General features: G+C 29.9%; 1 protein-coding gene across 1 annotated transcript; it reads left to right on the top strand.

Moving 5' to 3' along the window:
• The first annotated feature begins 1,541 nt into the window (after nucleotides 1-1,541).
• LOC101508807 (F-box/FBD/LRR-repeat protein At3g14710-like) lies at nucleotides 1,542-5,274 on the top strand. Its single transcript, XM_004488298.4, has 4 exons — nucleotides 1,542-1,684; nucleotides 2,848-3,822; nucleotides 4,433-4,576; nucleotides 4,665-5,274. The coding sequence occupies exons 2-4, from the start codon at nucleotides 2,866-2,868 to the stop codon at nucleotides 4,953-4,955; spliced, it is 1,392 nt and encodes a 463-aa protein (XP_004488355.1). The 5' UTR covers nucleotides 1,542-1,684; nucleotides 2,848-2,865; the 3' UTR covers nucleotides 4,956-5,274.
• Nucleotides 5,275-16,254: the final 10,980 nt, after the last annotated feature.

Genomic DNA, 16,254 nt, shown 5'->3' with positions numbered 1-16,254 from the left:
TGATTGCGATATATTAACAGTGTAAAGAAATTTACAGTGATAAAACATAATAATTAAACTCTAAATATTTTAGTGTTTGAAAAATTAAATTAAATTTTAGAAACAATTTTTTATTATTAAAATTGTCAACCAAAATATAATCTACTATCTCTAACTAATAAACATTAAAAATTTCATCATTAATATATTTTTGTAAATTTACAATTTAAAATTTTTATATATAATATAATATTATATTTTTTAATTTATCCATTAAAATTTTAAAAATCCATTTCAAACTCCACTACTAGATATATAATAGTTTTACAAAAATGTTTAATTAAATATCACTATTTAAATATATCGCTACATGAGTTTTTAAAATTGCATATACGTAAATCTAATTGATGATATATAATTTTTTTAATAAGTGATATATATGTAAAACTACTTTAAATTTGTCATTACATGCAAATTGAATTTTTAAATAACATATTTTTATTACGATTGAATTTTATAAAGCATTTAATAATAACTTTCTATCGCATGCGGTTTGATTAATTTATGAATCAATCCCCAAATATATTTAATAAATATTTTTTTATTTTATTAAATTATTTTTATTAAATGTTGATGTAATGGTTACTATTATAAAACATACAAAATAAAATATAATAATTAGGTAGAGAAGTATATATTATTAATTATACAATACAAATGAACAAGTAATCAATATCAAATTAAAAGTTGAAAATACCAACCTTTGACTTTTACTTATGTTTCAAGACATATGAAATAATATATAATATAATACAATATAGGCTAAATTACATCCGTGTCTCTTAACTTAATTTCAAGTAACGTTTTAGTCTTTTATCTTTTTTTTTTTTTAACTTGGTCCTTTATTTTAATTTTAAGTGACAATTTGATATTTTATGTTTTAAAATTTCAACAATGTTATTCTTTTTTAAACAAAAATTCAAAAAAAAATTAAAACAAAACTCATAAAATTAATTATATTCTTCAATATAATACAAATTTCATCAAATTTGTAACGCAAATCTTCAAATAAACCCATATTTTCATACTTTAATTGATATTGTTAGGAATAAAGGACTAAATCGAAAAAAAAAAAAAAAAAAAAAAGATAAATAACTAAAACGTTAACTGAAATTAAGTTAAGGGATCAAAGGTGATATTTAGCCTACAATATACTACTATAATACAATATTCTCCGTTTGTTCGTTTTTAATTTTTTTCTTTCTATTTATGCATATTAAGACATTGAATAAAATAATATTGTTCCTTTTTAATTTTTTTCTTTCTATTTATGCATATTAAGACAATGAATAAAATATATTATTTTTTATGTTATCATTTATTTATTTTTCCATAAGATCTTTAATCATTTATCGTATCTCGTGTCATATATTTTTCTTTCTTCCATAAACAATTAAAAATATTATTAACAAATCAATTAATGATATATTAAACTTTGAAAATTATACTTAAATAAGAACAAAATTTTCCTTTAAACAGAACAATTAAAAAATAATGGAGGGAGAATACGGAAAGTGTGGGGAACCTTGGGGACCACGTTGCATTTTTCTTGTTAAAAAGCGAACTCAAAAACTCTGTTTCACAAGCTTCTCAATCAAAGAAGAGTGAATTTTCTTTATTCATTTCTCCGAATCACATTGTTAAGGTATTCTCATTCTTATTACTAAATTATATTTTCTTTTTCTCACGCATTCTATGTCTAATCATTCTTATTACAACCCATAGTGAATGTAATTGGTGAGTTTGCAAATTTGAATCACTTGCATTTTATCATCTTTGATGCTTTACCTTATACTGCGGATCACAATATAATGTCCTACACTTATTGTAATATCCTAACTAAATCGAATAGTAAGGGTTGCTCCCCACTTATAATCATTGTTCAGGTCATGTAATTATTAGATGTGGGACTCTCACCCAGGGTCGTTAAAATGGTAAGTTAATTTGTGGAATCGTTCGAGTTGACTTTGAAACAAACTCGGTAAAACTTGGGTAAACTCACAGAATTTTTATCAGAGTTTTTTATTTTGTTTTTCATCTTAGTTTTCACATTTAGTTTATTTTCTTCTTCTTTGAGTTTCGAAAAATTGTTTTGAAACAAAAGATATTATTGGGTTGAGTCCCCACTAGATCACTCTCTTTAAAATATTTCGCGGCACAACCCATAATTGTGTAAGATAGACTCTTAACCCACACTGTCCCAGATAAAACGGTACAATTACACTATCTATGGCTGTTAAGGCCAATCAATAAATTTTGAAGATGAAGCCACAAAAAACTCACGAGAAGAAGTGGAACCAAAAGGAGGACATGGTCAATATAAAAAATAAAAAAACGTCATAATTTTTTTTTAAGATTTTAAAAAATAATACACCACATAATCCAAGACTCGACTCAGCCAGACAGATGTCGCACGTGTTGGGGATACGTAGGACTTCTTCATTTTGTCAATTCAAACAACACCTCTAAATTTCAACACTTAGTGTTTAAGTGCTAACAATTTTGTTCATGTTAGTTTTTTTCTTTATAATTATGTTAGGAATTTTGAGTTATTGATGCATTTATTATATTATATAAATATATAATTATATATATGTCATGTATACATTATTTTTAATATCATTCCGCTGTGAAGAAAACTCGTACGAGTCTAGGAATTAAGATTACAGTCGATTTCACATAGGCAAAACGAGTTTGCTTAAACACTGCTTTTAAACGACTTTGCTCTCAGCAATGCAAGGTTGATGTTCTGATCATATATGATACAATAGATTTGCTTCATTAACATTGTCCTTTTTCATGTACCAGGTGGTTTTGTAGGTAATCATGGATTCAAATGATGCAAATGTGGATGGTACAGAAAAACAAATTCCAGAAGGGAAAAAAGCAGTTGGAGAAAGAGATGTGATTAGCACATTACATGAGAGCATTCTTGGTCACATCCTATCTTTCCTTCCAATCACAGAGGCGGTTCGCACGAGTGTCTTATCAAGAAGGTGGATTGATGTTTGGACATGGATAACCAGTCTACAGTTTGATGATAATTTGATTTATTCTGAGAAGAAGATGGAAAAAGATCAGTTTGAAAATTTTGTAGAAAAAGTGTTTCTTCACTTTACTAATTCAAGCATAAAAAGTTTCTCTCTTTTGTTAACTTGTTATCAATATGACGCATCCCTGATAAATGCATGGATCTCTTTTATCTTGGAACGAAGAGTTCAGAAGCTTCATATTCAGTATGTGGATAAAGTTTTCCTTTCTTCAAATTCACTCTTTAGCTGCAATTCTCTAGTAGAATTGGTTCTTCAAGGGAGATGTAATCTTAGTTTTCCTACATCTGTTTGTCTTCCAAATCTTCAAAACATTAGCATTTATGGGATTAAGTTAGTGAGTGATTCCTCTAATTATTCAAAAGATATAACTCTTAGTTTCCCAGTTCTCAAAGTGTTTGAAGCTAGAGGGTGTGAGTGGTCAACCATGCACAACATTAGTTTACAAGTACCTCTTCTTGAGAGGTTTTCCTTAACAATATGGAACCATCATTCAAATGAATCATATAAAGATTCCATCAAGGTTAATAGTCTGCAACTAACCGATTTCTATTATGAGGGTGATCTCGAACAAGACATCATTCTAAATGATTTGTCATCGATTCATAATGCTTCTGTTGTGCTTGTTATTGATGAAGACAAAAAGGACAGAATAAAAAAAGTTGGGTTTCAAACACATATGCTTCTTAGGCAAATCTGTGAAGTGGAACGACTGAAATTATTGTTTTACAAGGTATGATTGGCTTTCATGCTACATGAATGATAATAGTATTGCATAACAAAAACTTGTTTTGTGATAATGTAGCTATGTGTGTTTTCAAAATGCTTTTCCTACTCTTGGATGCAGGTGTAAACCTGTAAAATATATACTAATTTAATTGAATGGATATTAGATCAAGTTTGAAAATCATGTATTCATGACTAATGTACTCAGTTAAAGGTTTTAAAATAAGGTACACAATTGCGATCGGTGCTGCTACATCAAGATTTTTTATGTATCTTTGCTTTAAGGTGATTGCGACTGAGGCTACATTAGTGGAACTTGATTGTAATTATTTGCAATATCAAGAATCGCAACGCAACTGCAATTTAAAACCTTGATCACTTCTGTTTTGTCTATTTCTCTAGGACAACTCAACTCATTGACTTTTGTTAAGCTCATTCCTTTGCTACAAAGGTTTATATAATCTAGACATATAAACTTTAATATTGGATGTTTTACTAATTAGGTTCATATAATCTAAAAAAGTAACACTTATTTTCGCCTTCGATCCTATTTTCCATCTAGAATGCAAATTGAAAAAGAAACTCAAAATTTAAATAAGTTTGTCCTTGTCCTACAGGTTTTAAGGCATGCTAATGATATTTTCACCAATCTGCCTACCTTTAAAAGGTTGACTTATCTGCATTTAAATGAGGTCACTGGTGAAGCTTTGTTGCAGTTACTCCACAATTCACCAATTCTTCATACTCTTGGTTTACTTAATGTAAGTTTAGGTACTCTTGCTTTTATTATATGTATATATTATAAAATAATTTAAATGCTAGATAACTCATGATTCACCAAAATTTCAGGGAGTATCAGATTTAAATAAAGATGTCTTAACTTCTGCAATGGTGCCTAAATGCTTTTTGTCAAGCTTCAAAGTGTTTCAGTTTAAAGGTTTTAATGCAAACGAGCATGATCTTTCTCTAGTAAAATTTGTGATGGAAAATGCAGCAATCATGGAGAAGATGACCATATATCTTGCTTTTTGGTTGCGATATACAGATATAAACAAGGAAAGAGTTAAAGAGGAGATATTGTCCTTACCAAAGTGTTCTAGCTTTTGCATTACAGAAATTTCTGATATTAGTAGTTCCTGAAGATTTCCCAATAGAATTATCTGTTTAAGGTATCTAGTTTTAGTGTATTGCTTTACTACATTATAACAAAGCAAAATATAAGAGGTTTCTATTAGAATATAATTTATAATGTTACCGTATCTTGTTTAATATTGAAATGATAAGTTTACTAATAATTGAATTGTATTTTGTTGAAAATGGTACGTAGTTCTAGGGGTAGCAACTCTCTAATCTTGAATCATAATAGAAATGTATTCTAGTTGATCTGCACTTGGGGACGAAAGTACAATTGGTCTAACTTCATGATCAAACATATACACTTATGTCATGTCAGACGCTACACATCATGCAATTCAAATTCTAATTGAGACAATATATAACTTTGTATCAGTATTCTTACTTCTAAGCATTTTAAATTCTTCAATGAACCTAGCTATTGATAGGGTATATTTGATTGGAGAGATACATTTGACGTAAGTTGTTTTCACCAAAACGAGAGAAGTATTGTTATGAGTAGTATCGAATGCCGATATTCTTAAGATATGTATCTTACGAGTATCATAATAATTTTTCTAAAATATTTTATGATATGTTACAAATACAATATAATACTGCGAGATTTGACTTTAATGAGAGAGGATATTAAAATATGCATGGGATACATACACAATTTTTTAAAAGTTAAAATAATTACATTTTACAATTATAGATTAAAATAAAAGTTCAAACACATCTTTTAATACAATTTTAATATTAGATTTTACATTGCGAGTATTTTTACAAACAAACTCTAAGAAAACTCTAAATTTGTGTTTTGACCACAAGCATTACTTTTTGTAAATTGGGATCATTTTAATTATATATCAACGATGTGATCAATTTTTTTTTTTTAAATATTCAACATGTATATAACTTTATTTTATAAAAAAATTTGTTTAAATTATCTAAGTCGCATCCTATTCTAAATTTCAAAAAAAAATCGTATCAACATATTTTACTGTATTTCACTTGTAATTGTATCCTAGAATCATATATCGCCAAATTAGCATATTGCTATTTGTGATGCTAGCTAACTGTTTATCAGACTAATTTGGATATTCCTAAATTCTTTTTTGTAATGCAAGAAATTAGGCTCTCTGACTTTGGAGAAATAAAAATTAGGAATCCAGAAAGTATTTTATTTAGCACCAGTCACATTTAATAAAAGGAATTTGGTTAAGCTGTCAAAACTAGCATAACTTACAATAATGTATCTTCACATATTCTACACACTCTTGGAAAAAAAACTACATAGTTGATAGGACAATGTTTTGAATCTTCTCTGCAAATTGAAATTATATATCATTTTTCCATATTACTCTAAGCATAGTTGTGACATCAATTTTCATTTGTCACACTATTGACTTTAGAGGCTCTCTCCTTTCATGTCTTTTGAAAACAGACTCTTTAGAGAAATAGTAATGTTTGCATATTGCTCATACCAAACTATATTCATTTGTTTCTACAGGAAACAATTATAGGAAGCAGATTAACCAAATTTCATCAACCTGAAAATTTATCATATAATCATAAAACATTATACATCAATTATCGAGAGTTATTTTCCATTTAGATTCTTACCTTTGCCTTTGTATCTTTCGAGAACTGAGAAACATATATTCATGATATATATCTCATGTAGATATATTATAATTTGTATCTATAATTACATCCAGTTGAGCCCTTTTTGCTATTAACCATAGTTAGTCATTGGATAAACTTTGCTTAAATAAATTCATTGTGATCACCAGTTTTTTTTTTTTGTTGCTATTTTCACATATTCAACTATTACTAGCCGTTCATATGAAATATTAAGAGTCAGACATTGTTTGAGGACAAGTAAAAGTTAAGTGTGGGGAATTAATAAATCTATTTTTATATAAGATGATATACACCTTCTATTTTATCTTATTTTATAATTTTGATTCAAGTTTATTTTAATTTGCTTTTGTATTTGCATATTTAATCTTGAAAAAAATAAAAGAATGCAAATTAAAAAAATCTTCTGCAAAAAGGCCAAATTCAAAGTCTCGAAATATTATGAAAGCTCCACATATATATATATAAAATTCCTTTATAATAAAAGAGGAAAGATGACAAAAGAATATATATATAATTAATATAAATGTTATATTATATTATGTTAAATTATATTATATTTATATTTGTTATAAGTATGCTATAATTTGGGCGAGAGTTGACAACACATCAAAGCCTAATCCTAGCAAATTTATATTGATGGTGGAGCAAAGCTAGTGATAGGCTAACCATCTCAACATATAAAATGGGAAGTTGTTATCTGAGACAATAAAATAGGAGGATCATATGAAAAGGGTATATAACAAATTAAAACGGGGTTGGAATTTAGACTTCAATAAATCCTAAAAACAAATTTAAGTGAAGAGTTTTTTTTTTTGTTGTTGAAGTTTTTGGAGTTGGAACAAGGTGTCTTAAATTTTGAAATAAAAATTTATATTTTTTTTTTTGGAGTTTTACGTCTTCTTTCTTAATTATATTATTTATTTCATTTATTATATGTAGTAATTAAGCCATCTTCCAGGTTCTTTCGTGAATTTTATTATTGAAATGCCTATTTATTATGTCTTAGTAGCAATTCTAGTTTTAGGTTGAATTCTTATTATTTATCTCACTTAAATTATCTTATTGTTTTATTTTCGTATTTGAGATGACCAACCTTTGCATGCTTTAATCAACCAATTGACCATGGATCAACTACAATTAATTGGTAGATCCATAAGATAATTGAGATTACGATTATTGTACAATGAATCATAGATACTAATCTTTAAATTATTCAACCTCTTGTACATTCTCTATGGTTTCTCTAAATTATATTCTTTGTATGATCAATCAAATAATTAATTTAGGAAAAAGAATATTACATTTAATGATCAAACCTTGTCAAAAGTTTTAGAAGAGGGATTGATAATTGAAAAAACAAACAAGAATTCATATAAAACTAAGAATTGAGGTATCCAAATTACAATTGAAACCATGATAGTAGGTCTTGTCTCCTTTGAATTCCAATTTATGTTGTTATTCTCATTTTAATTCTTTCATTTTTTGTTACCTTGAATTGATCATAATCATTAGTTTAAATAATATAAAATCTTAATTAATTTGATAATTGTTAAATGAATCCATGTGGATACAATAATCTTATATACTATTTGACAAATTCGTACACTTGTGGATTTGGTGCAAAAAGTTTTTGCTAATTAAGATACTACTACTATAGCATAATGCCTTTCAAACTCAAGAACACAAGAGCGACCTATAAGTGAATAATGAATAAAGTTTTCAAAGACCAAATTGAGAACATGATCGAAGTATATATGGACAACATGGTCGTGAAATAGGAGGAAGAAAAGTGCACATTTGGGGTACAAGCAAGGAATTTTCCCAATTTCTACCTCATTGAAAGAGGAATAGAAGCAAACCGGAATAAAAGTAAAGCATCCATGAAAATTGTGACTTCCGAAAGTGCTTAGTGAAATGTTGGCGACCTTATCTAGATTCGTCGCAAAATTCGCTTAACATGCATTGTCGCTCTACAAACTCCTCAAGAAAGAAGCATACTTTAGTTGGTATAGCCCCGTATCTAGAAGAGGTGAATAGATACAATGATTTTTAAAACATAGATAAAATATTTTTGAAATCTTTTTTGAACTATACACTATTTGAACGATTACGTGAACTTTCAAATGATAAATGCAAACCATAGACATTGAATTAAGAAGAAGGCAAATAATAAATGGTATAATTGATTTAGTGAATCAATTTACAATTGCTTATTTGACACTTTAATATGCAAATTAGTTGATTAATCTTGAAGTAATTTTAACACCACAAGAAGATAATAAATTAAATAATATGTATATTAGCACTAAGTGATAAATTCACAAGATAATTTGTGAGTTCTTACTTAACAATCTACAAAAAATCAAAAGTGTTATGATTATTTGTGGATGTCTGTTTTTCCTAAACTTTTATATTTCATAGTTGGCCTATAACTCCTATGATTAAATGTCTTTTATATTTTGGTAGTGCTCTTTAACTTCATATGTTAATGACACATTATATTAGACTCTTAAGATCCGTGTAGGTTATATGACTTGTGACCTATAAATAGAAGTTGTGTATAATTGTAAATTTCACACCTTAAAAAACACAATACAAAGATCACAGTGTTCTCTCTTTCTCTCATCTTCTATATCTTGCTCTCCTTTTAGTTAATTTCATAATACATTATCACCATTCTCTAACATAAACATACGAATAATGAGAAATTTTTCTAGAAGTTTAAATTTCAAGATTACTTTTTCTTCTTCTTATTCTCAATATCTTTATACAAATCTAATTTTAATTTTGTTATTATATTTATTCTCATATTTATTTTTTCAAGTCCAATATTTTTATTTCTGCATATTATTTTTCTTGAGAAATTACTTTGGATTTTTATTATTATCTTATCTTTCATTGTTTATTATTATTAAATTTTAGAAGAATTTAACATTAAAAGCATCACAGAAGGATTGATAAAAAAAATAATTTTTCTTGATCATTGTTTGTGAAGATCATATGTGATATAGTTTCTCAGGAACTAAAAACTTAAAATTAAAGCAGACCTAAATGATTGCTCTAAGAGTGAATTGTTCTTGATAATTGTTGATCTAGATTATTGTGATATAGTTCTTGAAGAACTAATATTCAAGCATCCTTGTAGGATTGCTCAAAATATACCATTTTCTTGGGCATAATGAGAATTTTGGAATAGTTCTGGAAGAACTAATAATTTAATATCAAACATCCTTGTAGGAAAAATATGCGATTTTCCATGGTTATGAAGAACTACACATTTAGACCATGATAAAAAATGCATGCATATATTTTTATGTCACTCAAATATGCTTCTGAAGTAGCAAAATTGAGAAAGACTTTCAAGAATATTGAGTGATTGATCAAGAATTGTCATTGAACAAATGATAAATTATTGAACAAAAATATGAAGGCCACATGATAGATTATATAACAAATGTTGTAGTTGTCACGACGCAAAAACTGAACGTCGTGACCGGCAGACAAGCTATACTCCTAAACTAACAAACCTGTAAACTAACTTAACAATTATAACAATTAAATGATTCTAAATAACCATTTCTAAAAATATATAATTTTTCTCGAGATTTCGACAAAATATCCTTTGTAACTTCAACGTTTCCAAATTTATAAAATCAAGTTTAAAACTTTTAACTCAGTCATAACCCAAAGAGAAAAATTTAAATATTTAATACATTTCTCAAAAGACTTCTTAGACTCAAAATAGCTACAAAATACATCACGATTCAATAAACTTTACAAAAGGACCCTCAATCAAAGAGGCATACCAAAACAAATGATTGAGACTTGAATATACTAATAGCTTGCTACTCAGTTGCCTATGAATCTGAAAAAATGAACAACATGAAAGGGTAAGTCATAAAGACTTAGTGAGGAGACAACAACCACCACCAACTAGAAGGAAAAACACAAAAACATGAACAATTGCTTTACAATCTTGTGGAAATTATGATAAACAATGATATCTAAAATATAGATAATTCTCATGTAAAACATACACATGATAGAATTATTAAACTTATAACTTAGCCGTTCAGGTAAAAATATTTAAAATGCAATTTATACAGAAGTGAAATCAAAATGAACAACCTCTCCTCCCAAGGATGACATCTCTCATAGGGGCAACTCTATCTAACAGTTAACTATCCTCAATCAAAACGGTAAAACTACATGCACCTACCTCCATTAATGATTTCATAATTTTAACCATCATTTCCAAAACACGTTTAAAAATCATTTCTCGTTTCATCATAACTCATGGAAAACATATTTAACTATATAACGATTCAATATTCAAATACTTTATAAGTCATAAATAAATCAAACTATTAACATATTATATAACAAATACCATGAAAATAATTAAAGGATGAAATCGAGATAATTTCAAAGGTTGTGTTTCCCCAATTTTTTGAATAAATATTTAACATAGAAAATGATTAAAATAATAATTATAGCAAAATAAAAATATGTGACAATGATTGTCGTCTACTAACAACTATGGAGAATCATCTAAGTTTGTTGTTCAATATCTTTCAAAGTAGTAGGCAAGACCTCAGCTAAAAGATCTGAGTATCAAAAATATTTTCAAGATGTTAGAAAAATTATTCTAAAGTTTAGCTAACTATAGGAAACAATAAAAATCCTTTAAATCTACTCTAAACACAAATAAGATTTTTTTAACAAAACCACATTTTTTTTCTAGAGATTTTTATTAGCATTAAACTTGTGTATTTACCTCAAAGACTCTCAATAAACAAATTTCAAGAAACAGATACATTTCTCATTCCTTAGAGCACAAACCCTAACCCAAAATCTTAACCAAAAACATTTGTAGGAGTATAAGAAGTTGTGCTTTTGGAGATGTTAAATTCATTTTAAGGATTGATGGTTTAGGAATGAAATTTGTGTTTTGGAGTGAGAAGAAGAAAGGAGAAAAAAAAAGAGAAAAAAAAAATGAGGCAGGTCGATGTTGGTGTAGCCAAGAGGGAGAAGAAGAAGGAGGGAAAAGGTGAGGTGGAAGAATGAAGTGGAGTTGGTTTGTTTTATGTATTTATTTATTATCATTATTATTAATTACTTAAAAAAATTATAAATGGAACAAAGCGTTTCAATCTCCTCCCCTTATAAAACTTCATCCTCGAATTTATTTAATTTTTTATTTATTTATTAAATACTATTAACCTTGAGTTTCAAAATAAATGTGGATACTTTGTACGAATGACTTCTTCAGGTTCCCAAGTAGTTTCTTCACCGGATGGACCATGCCAAAGAAATTTTATCGAAACGATATCTTTTAAGCGTAAATGTCTTACTTGACGATCTAATATAGTTACCGGGTGCTCAACTTATAATAGACTATCATCTAACTGCACATATTCATGACTAATCACATGAGAAGGATCATGAAGATACTTCTGAAGCATCGAAATATGAAAGATCGGATGAACTCCTGAGATCTGGTGGAAGTGCCAAACAGTACGTTACCGGTCTAACCCTCTCTAAAACTTCAAATGCTCTAATGAACTTTGGACTTATTTTTTCCTATTTACCAAATTGCAAAACCAGTTTCATTGGTGAAACACGTAGGAATACATGTTATCCCACTAAAAACTCCAAAGGACGACGCTTCTTATCAGAATACGATTTTTGTCTACTTTGAGTTGTCACTAAGCGATCTCAGATCAATTTAACCTTTTCAATGGCATCTTGAATCAACTCTGTACTGGTAAGTTTAGCTTTTCCAACTTCAAACCATCATATCGGAGACCTACACCGTCTTCCATACAAAGCCTCAAACGGAGCCATCTGAATACTAGATTGATAACTATTATTGTATGCAAATTCCATCAAGGGCAAATGTTGATCCCAACTATCTCCAAGATCCAGAACACTAGCATGAATCATATCTTCTAATATTTGCATAGTCCTTTCAGACTATCCATCTGTTTGAGGATGAAAAGTTTTGCTAAGCTTTAAACGAGTTTCTAATGAAGTTTTGAGCGACTTCTAAAATTGAGCAGTAAATTGGGTCCTACGGTCAGAAATAATAGACACTAATACACCATGCAAATAGACAATTTCGTCTAAATAAAGTATAGCATATTGGGATGCAGTATAAGTAGTCTTCACATGCAAGAAATGTGCAAATTTTGTCAACCGATCTATAATCCCCCACACCAAGCCATACCCTTTTGGGTTCGTGGCAAACATGTGACAAAATCCATAGTGATGTCTTCCCACTACCATTCAAGTATTTCAACAAGTTGAAGTAACCCCGTAGGCTTTTGGTGCTCAACCTTTACTTGTTGACACACTAAGCACTTAGAGACAAAATCTACTACGTCTCTCTTCATCCCTTCCCACCAATTCAATTATCTCAAGTCTTGATACATCTAATTAGAACATAGGTGAATAGTATAAGAAGAATGATGAGCCTCCTCTAAAACATTCCTCCTTAAGCCACCAATATTTGGACCACACAATCAAGACTTCGACCTCATCACACCATTAGAATCAACTGAAAAGTCTTAAATTTTACCATTTTGAACATTATTTACCATATTCACCAAGTATGAGTCTTGACTTTGACCTTCCTTGATATCATCAACTATGGTTGGACGAATTTGTACATGGGCTAAAAATAACCTCGAATGATCAAGTTCAAATTGAATTCCACTTTCAACAATTTCTTAAAATTCTTTAACTACTGGCCTTTTTACTACTGCTATATGAGTGAGACTACACATGGATTTCCTACTCAAAGCATCTACAACAACATCTGCCTTTCCTGGGTGGTATAAGATTTTCCAATCATAATCTTTCAAGAGTTCCATCCATCTTCTTTGTCTTAAATTTAAATCTCTTTGTTGTATAAATCTCGCAAGTTTCACCATATAGATAGTGCCTCTAAATCTTAAGAGCGAAAATCACTGCAGTCATTTCCAAATCATGTTTGGGATAGTTTACCTCATGCCTCTTGAGTTATCTAGATGCATGTGCAATAACCTTACCTTGTTGCATAAGTACACAACTGAGACCAACTCTAGATGTATCACAATAAACTGCATGAATTTCACCACACAGGGGTAATTTCAAAATAGGTGTTTGCGTCAAATACTACTTTAATTTTTGAAAGTTTGCCTCACATGCATCAGTCCATCGAAACTCAACTTTCTTCTAGGTCAACCTAGTCAATGAAGATGCGATTTTTGAGAAATTCTTCACAAAACGTCGATAATAACTAGTTAAACCAAGAAAACTTTGAATCTCTTTTATTGTGGTATGTCTAGGTCAATTTTGCACTGCTTCCACCTTACTTGAATCAACACTTATTCCATTCTTAGACATAACATGACCAAAAAATGTCACAATGTCCAACCAAAACTCATAGTTAGTGAATTTAGCGTATATTTGCTTATCTCTTAAAGTTTGCAAAACCAACCTCAATTATCGCTCGTGTTCTTCTTTACTCTTGAAATAAACAAGGATATCATCAATAAACACAATCATGAATTGATCCAAGAAGGGTTTAAAAACTCGATTCATCAAATCCATAAAAGTTGTTAGGGCTTTAGTAAGCTCAAAAGACATAACCATAAATTCATAATGTTCATAACACGTGAGAAAAACTATCTTTGTTATATCATCCCTCTTAATATTCAATTGGTGATATCCCGACCGTAAATCAATCTTAGAAAAAATTTGAGCTCCTTGAAGTTGATCAAACAACACATCAATGTGTGGTAAAGGATATTTATTCTTTGCAGTTACTTTATTCAATTGTTTATAGACTACACACAACCGCATGAATCTATCTTTCTTCTTTACAAATAATATTGGTGCTCCCCAATGAGAAGAACCTTAGAGAATAAAACCTTTATCAAGAAGAACTTGAAGTTGCTATTTGAACTCCTTAAATTCTATTGGGGCCATATGATAAGTGTAACACCCAATTTTTTAACAGCGCGAGTTCATTTTTTTTAAACAAGTTAATAAAACAATACGTCGTAACACAAAATGACAAGAGTCATAAATAATTACATCATATATATACCAACAACCTAAGATAGTGTTTGCGACAATAATCCAAAGTATACAAATAGAAAGTACACTATGGCTATGTGAAAAAAATGGAATATGGACCCACCAAAAAGTCAACTGTCAAGATATATTAAAGATATAGTCATCCCGACACAAAATAAATACAATCACCAAAAGAAAGACACTAAGGCCCTATACAACAAAAATAACTAATCTGATCATCCACTAACAACTACAGTAACAAGGATGACCTTCACACACTACTCAAGTTCCTTCTAATGCAGTATCTCTCATCGAAGTAACTTCCTCCTTTTCATAAGCCATAGAGAGATCAGTCTCCTCAGAGGTCAGGTCCACCCATGAGATATGTGGCTTCGATGGCGTTGAAACCTCATAACAACTCACTACCTCGGTGATAGTTAGTAGGGAATCATTCACCAGAAGTGGAAGCTCTAGCTCGACCCGCCTAGACGGTCCTACAATATCTCCTCCCGCTGGAATCGACCCCTTATCTTTCCCGCCAGTCCTCGGTCCAACCATTGTATCCCCAACTCCTACAGTGGCCTTCGTCTCAACTCTAATTGAGGCATCCTCTGCATCTTCCCATGCTTCATTCACCCCGAGCACCAATCCTTAGGGTACTGAATAGTCGAACCTCTCGTGAGTGAGCTCCACGAGATATATTGCCCCAGCTCTCCTAATTGTCCTCATTATCCTCCCTGTATAAGTAGCCCTGCTTGAGATGGGGTCGTATATCCAAGCAGTCGACGAATGTCGGTTAGAGAAGTTTAACGATGGTTCCATCATCAAGGTAACAATCGGTGGAACGAACTCGGGTATCATATAAGGGCAAAACCCAATTTCCACAATAATGTAAAGGGTCACCAACTGAAAATATCATTTAATAATTATATCATAAAAACAAACAATAATCATTTAGCAATTAGGACATGATAACAATAATATGTCAGTGCATATGATTCCAAAATTTCTAAACCCTCCTCATGGGGCGTAAATCATAAATGTATCGTCTCTCACAGACCAATACTAATTACCGAGGTGCCACCTATCACAAATCAACACGATTTACTAGAGTGCAATCTATCACAGACCTATACGACAAAAAAAATCCTTGTAAGGATAAGATGGATCAATCAACTCATGTAACCATCATGTGGCTCATCACGGTCACCATTAACATTGTGGTCCATCACGGTCACCACTAACACGGGTATCATATAAGGGCAAAACCCAATTTCCACAATAATGTAAAGGGTCACCAACCGAAAATATCATTTAATAATTATATCATATAAACAAACAATAATCATTTAGCAATTAGGACATGATAACAATAATATGTCAGTGCATATGATTCCAAAATTTCTAAACCCTCCTCATGGGGCGTAAATCATAAATGTATCATCTCTCACAGACCAATACTAATTACCGAGGTGCCACCTATCACAAATCAACACGATTTACTAGAGTGCAATCTTCATCAAATCCATAAAAGTTGTTAGGGCTTTAGTAAGCTCAAAAGACATAACCATAAATTCATAATGTTCATAACACGTGAGAAAAACTATCTTTGTTA

The sequence above is a fragment of the Cicer arietinum genome, chromosome 1 (genome assembly GCF_000331145.2).
Source record: "Cicer arietinum cultivar CDC Frontier isolate Library 1 chromosome 1, Cicar.CDCFrontier_v2.0, whole genome shotgun sequence".
Taxonomy (NCBI): domain Eukaryota; kingdom Viridiplantae; phylum Streptophyta; class Magnoliopsida; order Fabales; family Fabaceae; genus Cicer; species Cicer arietinum.
Note: the sequence above shows the minus strand (reverse complement) of the source record. Positions and strands in the feature narration are given on the sequence as shown.